Here is a 12781-nt window from a genome sequence, read left to right on the forward strand (position 1 = left end):
ATTTTCTCTCCCATTTAAAGATCATACGTTAAACCGTTCAATGGCCACATACAGATGGTTCTCCTGTATACTCACTCAGGGCATGGTACATCGGCTTGTGTAATCCCTGCAGGTGTTGGGCACATATAGCTGCTATTTTCCCAGGAGGCTGCATCCGTGCATCGATGATATGCCATACTCTGCAGAAAGTGGCCCATTGCTTAACAGAAAGAATGACAATGAGATTAAGCCGACACGGGAAAGCCATCATTAAAGTCTATATCTTACATACATTTCTAGTTTTGGATGGAATTAGGTGACCTAAAATATGTACCAGTGTCATCTGGCCCTACATGAGCTTCTCATTCACATGAATTGAAATTTCAAGGACAAGGAGAGAGGATCCTGGCAGGAACCTTAGGGAGAACCGCTGAATTACATCCACCAATCGCAGGTAAGTGAAACTTTTAATTCAGGTCACATAATTCCAACCAAAACAAATCTGTTTTGAGTGGAGTCAACTATTAATCAATCATTAATAACATTACAGTATTTAATAAGCAGACTGAAATTTTCTCTGCAGAATTCATAATTGTCTATATAGTATGAAAATCAGAACTTTGTGTAGATGAAAGCTATAAAAGTGTTAAGTCTGTTATAGTTTAATCATTGTACAGATTACAGGAGCCAGGTAGCCACATGCCAATACACTAAGGTTAATAAGATATTAATTTTCACGATACACTAACAGCTCAATTCCAAAATAAGTTCAGGAAGTTATCTGTCACACATGTTTTCATGGCAACTAGCACTCACTGATGTGGAATGAATGGCATAACCCAACGCTATGTCATTTTCCCCCCAGAAGTACAGTGACGGTGCTGGTAGGATGTCAGAACAGCTGGCTTTAAAGTAATAAGACGTCGCATAGTGTATTATAGTTGGCACTATGTCATGCAGTACACTGGCTTCTAAACTAGGCAACAGTGGATTTGTTTGCATCTTAAAACCTCACATCCAATACATATTAATCAGACCTGGAGAGACTGTGGCTCTGCAGGTGTTGCGGAACTACAAGCCTCAGCACGCCACAGGTTGGCCAGGCCTGTTTTCTAAAGATATAAAGTGTAGGGGTTGACAACATATAGTGATAATTATATATATATATATATATATATATATATATATACACACACACTAAGAGGAGTAATTGCTCAGTACTGAAAAGCAGGGACATTTCCAGATTTTCAAGTACAGATCCTTAAAACATGGGATTGTCCCTGAAAAAATAGGGACAGTATAGTATGTCACTATGTCTGGAGCGCCTCACGCATCATACATACATTATATATGTAAGCAATGAGCAGACCACAGCACACACATCACACAGAGACATGATATATTTAATCCCCGCGTGTAAATGTCAGTACCTGGGCAGTTCTGCTGTAACTCGCCATCACATGGAGGTCACCATGACACACACACGGATCTATACACCAGAGACCGGACTGGGCTGTCTAAATGTCTCTAATGCTGGAGCCATTTTTCCTGAGTCCATCACGCTAAACCTCAATGCATTCTTGTCTACGACAAAATGGCTTCTACCATAGATTACACCCTATAGTATCTGAGACACTTTTTTGACGAATTGAACATGTTCTTTTCCATCACTTTAACACAATGTGCACCCGCGGGTATCATCCGAAGGTAAATTATAAAGTGAGATTTTTTGTTGTTGTTATTGGATTCGTGGATAGTCAGTTTTGTGACTCTGCTGCACAGGTCTAGTGAATAGTATTCGGCTCTTGTGTGCTATAGGAACCATCCAGCGATAGAACGTGTTTCCGGGGGACTGAGTGACAGCTGCCGGAAGTGCGGCCCTGGCGCGGAAATTCGAGTTTCGTTTTTTTGTGAGGAGAAAATCGGAGCCAATAACCCGGAGACGGTAACGTGTCCCGAGAAGCGGAGTTTCCCTGCCTGTCCAGTGTTTCTGGGGCCTCGTCGGGTTTATGGAGCGGTTCGTGTTGCTCATCCACTGGCAGAAAAGGACAGAGAGCGGCCGGGAGCAGCAGACCGTCCCCCCAGGTATCACAGCCTGTCAGTGCAGTGCATGGATGACAGTGTCCCGATTTCCCCCACAATGCAACATGCACCTCTTCAGTTCTTGTGAGACTACAGGTCCCAGCTTGGTTGGCACTAGACAGTCTGTTGTGGGACTACAGGTCCCAGCTTGGCTTGCACAAGGTGGAGTCTGTTGTGGGACTACTGGTCCCAGCTTGGCTTGCACAAGGCGGAGTCTGATGTGGGACTACAGGTCCCAGCTTGGCCTACACTTGGTGGAGTTTGTTGTGGCACTACAGGTCCCAGCTTGGCCTACACATGGTGGAGTCTGTTGTGGGACTACAGGTCCCAGCTTGGCCTACACATGGTGAAGTCTGTTGTGGGACTACAGGTCCCAGCTTGGCCTACACATGGTGAAGTCTGTTGTGGGACTACAGGTCCCAGCTTGGCCTACACATGGTGAAGTCTGTTGTGGGACTACAGGTCCCAGCTTGGCCTACACATGGTGGAGTCTGTTGTGGGACTACAGGTGCCAGCATTATAATTATCCCTAATTTCCACGGACAATCATAGGTTATAAAGAGTTTTTCCTGGAAAAGTCCTTTTATTTTCCCTTCCAATACTGACCAATTACAGTTCTTCTTATTTTGCATTTAAGATGCAAGTTTTATGATCTGTTGTCCCTGGATATTCTAAATTCATTTTGATTTTGACAATAATATGCCTGAATTGTAGATCACAGCGTTTAATAGCGTCATTGAACTGTGGGTCACAATGCTGATTCACTGACCTATTATTTATGTCTTTGTAGATGTTCATGATAAATATCTGAGTGGGGCATTTGGAACAGGGCAATAATCTGATAATTTCTACAGAAGCTATAATCATTTCTAAGTATTAATCCAGTAATTATGGGATGACTTTATATAAAAAGAAAAGCTATAAAGCTGTGGATAACATAATAAATGTGTGTGTATATGTACTGTACTTGTGTAACCCCCTGTTTACCTTGTGGTCGGTTGAGTGTTTTTCATTACACCCACCTATGTAGTTCATTTGTCATCCACCCAGCTGTACGTCAATCTCTCATCTCAGACACCTATGAGTGAACTGGGAATGTGTGTCCCTGATCGCACTGGTTTAATAACCTGTGTAGATACAGCAGTTGTAACAGGGTAAGATACCAGTGCTGAAATGAACGGACACCAGGACATCTTATTTGATGAAAATAAATGATAGATCTTTATTTACATCTTCCAGCTTTACTGTCCAGCATAGTGGCTTAGAGACGCAGTCATTTCAGACTTGACATCAAAGCTGACACTCTAACCATTGTCTTCATCTCCATCTGTTCCTGGTTACAGACTGGGATCTAACAAGTGCACTCTCAGCAGACCAGCACCCACGATCATGCCACTCCACTCACGTACAGGGGAGGTTTGCAGCATTCTGCTCTGATTGTGCTTTCAGTTTTAACTTTCTCGACCCTCCATGGAATCCTTGACCTCATTGCACATTTCGGTGCCTCCCTCTCTGTACTCACGCAACTTGGTATCCGCAGCATCTGAGTGGCCCATACTTTCAGCGAGTAATTACCGTATTAACGCTAATATTTTTTGAGCGCTCGATTTTCGCCGATCACGCCGTCAATTTAATATGCCCCTATAAGACACAGCAGCAAATCACTGGAATTTAAAATGCAGTCTAAAGCACTGTAATGACCAGCCTGGGGACCTGTCATACAAGGAACTACACATGGTTTGCAAGGTGCTCTCAAATAAAAACCTGGAAATTAAATATTTTTGTAAAAATACATAACATTTACAAAACAAATACAAAACATTTCTTGCAATTGATCTGAGCAATATTTTCAGAAGGAGCCCATCTCCTCTTCAGGCTGACTGTGAAAGGGTTTGTACTTGAAGCATTGCTATTCTGCTTAATAAAGCAAATTTAGGAAATAGCGTATGAGATCCATCATATACTTGATTGGAAGGTTGGAGTTAGGAGATGTATGCTGGATAATCAGCGCCCTACAGAGCCGCAGGTATATAGCGCACATTAATGAAACTATATGGGTCACTGTAGAGTTCAGCACACAGTCTTGACATCTGTGTACTGTCTGTAAGAAAAGATACCGGAGACACATAGACTTGGGCTTTCAGCCACCAATATAAAACGTGGTGGCAGGTATCCCAAGGGATAGGCCCCCAAAGTAATACTAATAATACACACATATGTACCAATAACTGCAATGCTCAAGAACGGTCCAATGTGTGTTGCATTAAACTGGTCTCTTGTACAGTGGAAACTGCTTTGGAGCAATTTGATCTTTAATCTCTAAAATGTGTTTTACAGCAGACTTGTAGACTTTGTATAATAGGGTGAAGTATTACAAGCCGTGCACTAGTAGTTCAGAAAGTGAGTGATACAGTGTAGTGGTGTAGAGGATCTAGTGTAGTGTACAGTCATGGCCAAAAGTTTTGAGAATGAAACAAATATTGGTTTTCACAAAGTTTGCTGCTTCAGTGTTTTTAGACATTTTTGTCAGATGTTGCTATGGTATACTGTAGTAAAATTACAAGCATTATAGAAGTGTCAAAGGCTTTTATTGACAAATACATTAAGTTTATGCAGAGAGTCAATATTTGCAGTGTTGACCCTTCTTCTTTAAGACCTCTAAAATTAGCCCTGGCATGCTGTCAATCACCTTCTGGGCCACATACTGACTGAGGCCGCCCATTCTTGCCTAATCAATGCTTGTAGTTTGTCAAAATTTGTGGGTTTTTGTTTGTCCACCCGCCTCTTGGAGGTTTTCAATGGGATTAAGGTCTGGGAAGTCTCCTGGCCTTGGACCCAACATTTTGATGTGTTTGATCCCCGAGCCAATTAGTTATCGGTTTTGCTTATGGCAAGGTGCTCCATCATGCTGGAAAAGGCATTGTTCGTCACCAAACTGTTCTTGGATGGTTGGGAGAAGTTGCTCTTGGAGGATGTTTTGGTACCATTCTTTATTCATGGCTGTGTTCTTAAGCAAAATTGTGAGTGAGCCCACTCCATTGGCTGGGAAGCAACCCCACACATGAATGGTCTCAGGATGCTTTACTGTTGGCATGACACAGGACTGATGGTAGCACTCACCTTTCCTTCTCTGGACAAGCGTTTTTCCAGATGCCCCAAACAATCTGAAAGGGGATTTATCAGAGAAAATGACTTTACCCCAGTCCTCAGCTGTGCAATCCCTGTACCTTTTGCAGAATATCAGTCTGTCCCTGATGTTTTTCCTGGAGAGAAGCGGCTTCTTTGTTGGCCTTGTTGACATCAGGCCATCTTCCAAAAGTGTTCGCCTCACTGTGCGTGCAGATGCACTCACACCTGCCTGCTGCCATTCCTGAGCAAGCTCTGCACTGGTGGTGCCCCGATCCCGCAGCTGAATCAACTTTAGGAGACGGTCCTGGCGATTGCTGGACGTTTTTGGGCGCATTGAAGCCTTTTTCACAACTATTGAATCTCTCTTCTTGAAGTTCTTAATCATCCGATAAATGGTTGATTTAGGTGCAATCTTACCAGCAGCAATATCCTTACCTGTGTAGCCCTTTTTGTGCAAAGCAATGATGACTGCACGTGTTTCCTTGCAGATAACCATGGTTAACAGAGGAAGAACAATGATTCAAGCACCACCCTCCTTTTAAAACTTGCAGCCTGTTATTCTAACTCAATCAGCATGACAGAGTGATCTCCAGCCTTGTCAACGCTCTCACCTGTGTTAACGAGAGAATCACTGACCTGATGTCAGCTGGTCCTTTTGTGTCAGTGCTGAAATGCAGTGGAAATGTTGTTTTTGGGATAAAGTTCATTGTCATGGCAAAGAGGGACTTTAAAATGAATTGCAAGTCATCTGATCACTCTTTATGACATTCTGGAATATATATGCATTATTACCTGAAATAAATGTGATGAATTATTAGCATATTACCCGTGTCTAGCTCTTTTTTTGTTTGCTTTCAGCAGTGATTCACTGGAGACGTTTAGGGTATATTAATATAGTTTAAAGAGAATATTACTATAAATGTTCTTATATTACCACTGGGGGGAGCTCTTTGGTAACTTCACAGGCCACCAGGACAAAATAAAGAAAAGAAACCGCACTGACTTGAGCACAGTCCCACACCATTAAATTAACGGAATGAAGTTTATTCAGTTCTATCTAGGTAGGCACAGAGATAAATAGGAATTCTGTTTTGGTTTAAATAAAAACAAAGGACATAATTTAGAGTTAGGAGTAAATCCAGTTGGAAGGTGCAAATTAACGCAGCACAACATGGTTTACCAAGGTGGAAATTAATTGTTCCTCCATGCTCTCTTTCAGCCCTCTGACACATGTTACTGTGTTTGGTAGTGGGGTACTTATCTAACTAAACAAGTAGACTGTGACTGTCAGCTTAGCAGCTTTGCAGTAATGCAGTCTAGATTGGTTGATTCATACACAGGGCGGAGCCAGTGATATCAGAGCAGCTCTGTTTCCCCTGTTAGACCTTTTATCAGATCCCATCAGGCACTGTCCTAAAGATGGGGTGGGAAGGGGGCTTTGTCTATCTGTAATGAAGGCATACTTCTCAATATTTATCAAAGCAAAGTCTGTATGAAATAAGCCCCATCAACCACCTGTGGAAACGGTGCCCAATTTTGCATAACCCCTACCCATTTTTTGGCCAGCTGCACCCACTTTCCCTTAAGATACACCCCTTTTAAGGTCCACAAATCACTACTGTACCATAGAAACTGGAACTGTTTGTAAATATAGAGGTAATGCTTACATTATATGGTTGATTGTGCGTTTCTTCTTTTAAATGTATTTGTGGTCTGCATGCAAACACATAGTTTTCTCTTAGCCTACACATGGGCATAAAAGTAAATGTCCATCATATACTGTACATTCCCCTACTAGGCAATGGCAATTAAGCACATGCATGTTTGAGTTTACTGTCTCTTTCCAACACCCGTTAGACAATTAATTTGTCACTATGTAGTCTTTTAAACAGTCCTAGGGGTATTTTTATGGAACCGCCAATTCCCGGTGCTTTAAAATCATTTTCTTCAAACAGCAATTTTATTAAAGACAAAACCCAATGGGCTTTGTCTTTAATAAAGGTGCTGATTTAAAAAAAAAATAAAAAAAATATTAGTTCAAAGAGCCAGGAATCAGAGGTTCTATAGAACCGCTGCATAGTAATTATAACGCCTGGTCTTTAATGAATTAAACATGGCTTTGTCAGACTTCATTTCCATGCTATGAAAGTACCTTCTATTCTTCAGGAACAATCACTTTTAAAAACTAATCATTTAATGGGCTTTCCTATGAAACTAGCATCCTTCCAAAAGGACTGCAATATGTTTGAGTATAATTAAACCTGAAGTGTTTGTTTTTCCTATGCCCATAAATCCTCTGTCTTGGTTATGTTTCCAGGGTTAGCAGATGCACAGGATGTTTATACACAACTGAAGCAGCTCTGCATCAAACACACAGACACGTTCCCAGGTAAATCTTTATCTCATTACAGTTTGTAAATTGTCTGTGTAGAAATGTTTGCCGTTTGTTTTGTGGCGCTTAGTCTGCACCTTGCAGTAAAATGTTCAACACAGAAATAACTCTAAATGAAACGCTGGGAAGAGAGTTATTGTAATCTTTTAGCGTTAAATCCCAAACATTGTACAGTACTGTCCGATTTTGAGCCACAGTCTCTAGAGCAAAGAATTTGTGAATGTTACACTGACCTTTCATGCAGCTAGTGTGTCTATAAGCACTGGGGGGAGGGGTGGCTCACTGTAGATGTCAAAGGGTTTCCACCTTCAGACTACATTACCTTTTCAGTCTGTACAGCCCCCTGCAGCTGTTCCTGAATGCATTCCTTTATCTTTCTGCCTGTCTTCTGTGCTATTCAGCAATGTGTGTGCATCATCCAGGCAGATTCATTTACATATATTGCCTTTTGATGCAACCGTTCAGCTCTGTGTTGCATCTAAGGGTAGTAAATGTGAACAAGTCTGCCGGTAGGTACAGGATACGCAGAAAGAAGAGTGATGTACTTATGATTGGTAAATGTTGCAAGAGTGCAAGTAAAGTCATCTGACGGGGAAATCACTTTATTCATCCTGCATTAATGTCTGTCAGGCAGGATATACTTAATGTTTATCTGAAGACCTATAAATATGCATTATGACAGTCAACCTATATATAGAGATGCGTTAAGGGTCACAGCAATAATCTGTCACTATAAATATAGTTGGTTCCCCTAAACATTAATAATGTAGGTACATATAAGTGGTATGTATGGCTAGGTCCCCGGTAGGTCTTATGATTAAGACCTATCGGGGAGATGAGTAAAGTCACACAAATCGATCCCGATAAGCGACAGGATCATTTTGACTAAATAAACCAAGATCCTATTGATTATTATATAAATAATATATAAATAAATGATGATGATGATGATTTTCTATCTCACTGAAGCCGGTTAGTCTGGTCACACACAGGACTATAAGAGGTATCTTCCTGCTGCATTCACCAACTTGCCCCAAAACAGTCCAAACAAAGAGTACTACAGGACCTAGGCGCGTTTTGGGGCCAATCACCTGATGTAGGTTAGGACATCACTATGTATGCAGATGAGCAGCATACGTACAGATAATGGGTAGATATTTGTAATGTTGAAGGGGTCTGTTTCTGCTACTTCAGCATTCACCGATCAGACATTGTGATGAGTCTCCCCGCTGTAATTACATTCTGGTAGGTACAATACTTTTTATGGTAATATATTTCAAGCCATTTAAACCTTGCATCATTTTAGCTTGTTCGCTGACTGGCGATCCAGGAACGAGGAAATGGTACTTTGCTGTACAGGTCACATATGGCTCCTTCCAGGTAATACATTTCCAGATTACTGCTGCTGTTATTCCTTCACTCATTGTTCAACCTCTAAGGTTCATTTGTTCTTAGTTCTCCAGTTCTGACTGGGAGGATTTGGGTCCAATCACTTTGCCAGATGATGGGGATGAGCCAGCTCAGAACGCTATAGAGGAATGTATATGTGCTTTACAAAGCTCCGAGGAGGAGGATGACAACAGCAGAGACTCTGTGTCTCAGACTAGGTATGAGGGAGGGGAACAAATTCCTGTTAAGGAGCATTTGACTCTGGTCGGAGTATTCAGTCTTTATGTCCTGCTCATCCAGTTTTGAAGTGGGCGGGGAGTAGAACAATCTGTAGCCAATCAGATCATTGAAATGTTCACAGGAGCACAGAGCTTTTTAAAGCCCTTCGGAGGGTGTTGTGTGCTGGGGGACAAATCAAAAGCAGTAATTTAGGAGATTTGTGTTCATTTACTTTATATAAAGGGATCATTGCTGTAGGTGCCAAATTTAATTCTTAACCTTTATGACTGTTTCAGTTTGTTTGAAGAGTCCGCGGAGTTAATCCATCAGCTGTCGGACAAGCTACCTGCACCAGGTAACGCTTTAAATTGAAAATATGGTGGTATATATTTGTTTGTTTTATTTTCATTTTTTGGGGGGGCCATTAACTAAATGCACCATTAACATACATGAAAACCTGACATACTTGGCTGAAGAATTTTCCTTAAAATAACTGAACTTTGCTATAGCTGCCCCATCAGTTGCAATATTTATATTTCTTACCAGATCATCGTTTCTTAATGTTGCTTTCATCTGGGACATTGTAGAAGCCTGAGAGTCCGAGTAGTAGGATTTCCTGATGACAAATTCTCAGTTTGTGAACGTATACGCTGTTGATATCACTGTATATTTTATTGGAAATACAGTAACTGTATTTCAAGAGAAATAACTGTTATGTCTTTGGACAATGTGTGTATCTGTCTGGTCATTATCTGTGGAATGTGTCTGTGTTATAGAAAGACCATTTTAGTTTTAAACAGATGCAATGGTCACAGCTAGAACCAATCAGTAGACAGTCCGACCGGTCACAGGGCTAAACCAACCTTCAATAAATCACACGGAAAATTCACATGGCTAATCCTAGCCTACTAGACCGTTCATACGCCTAGACTACCCTGTAGCCAATCGGAGAATTGGAAAGTTCCACCATAAATGGTAACTGAACCAGCAGCAATGAAAACTGCAACAATATATGTGACATGAAGCTCATACAACTTTGTTTTAGTTGTCTCTGGTGGGAAAGGAGGGTAAAATGTGTATGTGTTTCTGTGTATTAATGTGATTTATGTCAGTATTGAGCCTGGTGATGGTGTGGGGGGAAGTAACAAACTAGGAGCCAAGATGTGTGATGAAAAAGGTTTAATGTTATCAAGTATTGATCGAGGCAAAGTGGGGAGAAACATTTTTTTAATTCCGAACATTAACTAGGGAGATAATACTTAAATATTTTTTAACAGACATTTGTCCGTTTTACCGTACGTAAATCTTAAACACGTATAAAGGAATTTGGTCTGTAAATACATGGGAGGAATTCTGATTAAACTGATACACTGTGCTGTGAATTTTAGGAAAAGCGTTGGTGGACGTTCTGTTACTCTCTTCGGAAGTTCCAAAATTGAAGGACTGCGTCCTTGCTGTGGGGGCAATTAAACACCTGAAAGAATGGCACGCGGCCAAGGTCACAGTTGTTACAAAAGAAAGCAAAGGGTAATGTACTGACTTACTGGTATTGGGAGATACATTTAAGGCTCACTCACATTTATGTACCTTTCATACACTAATGTCATTGGTGTATTTGACACAAATGCAATATTTAGTATACAGAATGCAGTTCAGATTTGACTGCATACAATTCTATCTTTCATGCGTGAGCATCAGTTTCTATGTATAAGAGAACACATGCATGCATATAACACAGGATGTAACAGGAAGAAAATATCGCTCATAAAAAGATCTTTATAAGCATATAAAGCACAAGTTTTCAATAGAACATTCATGTTAATGTGAGCTCTTATTCCAGAGTCATTTTTAAACTGTTACTATTATTTAACAACTAAATAACATTTTACTTGTATATCAGTAAGTCTGCTGTGTATGGGAAAAAAGTTTACTAAGAAACTTTACATGTTTATAGCAATGTTATATAATTCAGTACAATATTTGTTTTCATTGACCGGAGAATAGAGATCTGACTTCTGGGTAGCAGTGCATAAAATACAGACAGCACAGTGTTTTATATGTAAGGGCAATGGAAACGAATAACTTTTGCCTGCTGATAGAAAGGTCTTACTGAGAGACACGCAAGATAAAGTAGTGTATTTAGTAGTAGTTGTCGGAAGGTATATAAGCCCATATGTTAGTCAGTAGGCTTAAGACGTTCATTGGGAGAGTAATATATTTCATTAATTTGTTTATTATTAAATGCAGATGGCAAAATATTTGCAATTACTTGTCAGCGAGTATAATCCCTCCGGAGGGCCTTAGGAGTTTGATTGACCCCCAGGAGTTATGGAGAGGATCGCTAGAGATAAGTGAGCATAAGGTAAGTCTTTTTTCTTTCCACTAAATACTTTATTAGACATCCGACTAATGCTACAAAAATATCTTTCTGTTCACCTCCCCACACACATCGCATAATGCCCCCTCCCTGACTGTTCAGTGAGAAGCCCTGATAATAAATTTTTGGGATTGCACTAATTGGGAAGAATCAGGCAGAATATTTTTTATATAGCCTAATATTCTTCCCAAAGAAAAACCCAACTGTCTACAATATAACCTAAACTTGTGTTGTGGAGGAGAATTGATTAGTTGCTTCTTCTGGTTTCTCTAGTAAGCTGCAACTAGAATGTTACATGGAATTGATGTAATAAACATTAAAATAAGTTGCAGGCTTTATAATTGCTGCATTTATTTCCCAGTTCAGCTCCGAGGTGGAATTCCCCGACTTCTGCGTTCGATCCGCCTGTGATGTCACTTCCCTGTCTCATTTCCTGAGACCGAGCAAGGTGCTAAAAAATTCTACCAATAGCACCCAGAAGTCATTACTGCCAGAGGTATGATTTCTAGGTTGTCTTACACTATTAATCACAATTGTAAGTTGGTCACATCCCCAGCACTGGTCTCAGGTTGCTGAGGTGTAAGGGGCAGCGAGGACATGTATGAATCCATCCAGACTTAAGCTCTAGAGGTAACCTGCACATAGCCGTCAATCAGAAATTAGGACTTTAAGTAATTAGAAGTATTTAGGACTTTGTCTCGACAATTCTTAAAAATACAAATTTTGACCCCACCTCCCTGTCCAACTACCACTCCTTTTTTCTCCTCATATTTGCCTCGAAATTACTTGAACGGCTTGTCTACAAACGACTCGCTAACTACGTTACTCCTTGATCATCTTCAATCTGGCTTCTGCTCCCTCCACTTGATAGAAACTGCCCTGAGCAAAGTCACGAATGATCTTTTATCGGCCAAATCCAGGAGTCATTTCTCCCTGCTTATTCTCCTAGGCATCTCTGCTACCTTTGATACAGTAGACCAACATCCCCTTATGCACACCCTTCGCACCTTAGGCCTTTCTGACACTGTCCCCTCGGTTCACCTCCTATCTCTACAACTGCTCTTTCTCTGTTTCTACGTCATGCTCCTGTTCCCTTCTTCCCATAGCAGTCCCTCAGGGCTGTGTCTATGGCCCTCTACTCTTTTTTTTGTACATCTCCTCGCTGGGTGAATTTATCAGTTCCTTCGGCCTCCAGTACCACCTCTATGCCGATG

General features: G+C 40.9%; 2 protein-coding genes across 3 annotated transcripts in view; one reads left to right on the plus strand and one right to left on the minus strand.

Moving 5' to 3' along the window:
• Positions 1 to 1517, minus strand: part of MRPL13 (mitochondrial ribosomal protein L13) — a 59614-nt gene extending 58097 nt beyond the window's left edge. Inside the window, exons 1-2 of the mRNA XM_075214015.1 lie at positions 1410 to 1517; positions 76 to 199 (exon numbers count right to left, since the gene is read on the minus strand). Coding sequence (XP_075070116.1) covers positions 76 to 199; positions 1410 to 1436 — 151 coding nt within the window. The 5' untranslated portion in view covers positions 1437 to 1517. The remainder of the gene's footprint in view (positions 1 to 75; positions 200 to 1409) is intronic.
• Positions 1518 to 1789: 272 nt separating this feature from the next.
• MTBP (MDM2 binding protein) overlaps positions 1790 to 12781 on the plus strand; it is a 38061-nt gene continuing 27069 nt past the window's right edge. Inside the window, exons 1-8 of one of the 2 annotated variants that reach the window (XM_075214014.1) lie at positions 1790 to 2064; positions 7508 to 7579; positions 8889 to 8962; positions 9038 to 9189; positions 9487 to 9545; positions 10579 to 10717; positions 11438 to 11552; positions 11929 to 12063. In XM_075214014.1, the coding sequence (XP_075070115.1) occupies positions 1989 to 2064; positions 7508 to 7579; positions 8889 to 8962; positions 9038 to 9189; positions 9487 to 9545; positions 10579 to 10717; positions 11438 to 11552; positions 11929 to 12063 (822 nt within the window). In that variant the 5' untranslated portion in view covers positions 1790 to 1988. The remainder of the gene's footprint in view (positions 2065 to 7507; positions 7580 to 8888; positions 8963 to 9037; positions 9190 to 9486; positions 9546 to 10578; positions 10718 to 11437; positions 11553 to 11928; positions 12064 to 12781) is intronic. The other variant, XM_075214013.1, reaches the window with a different exon arrangement.

The sequence above is a fragment of the Mixophyes fleayi genome, chromosome 5, assembly GCF_038048845.1.
Source record: "Mixophyes fleayi isolate aMixFle1 chromosome 5, aMixFle1.hap1, whole genome shotgun sequence".
Taxonomy (NCBI): Eukaryota; Metazoa; Chordata; class Amphibia; order Anura; family Limnodynastidae; genus Mixophyes; species Mixophyes fleayi.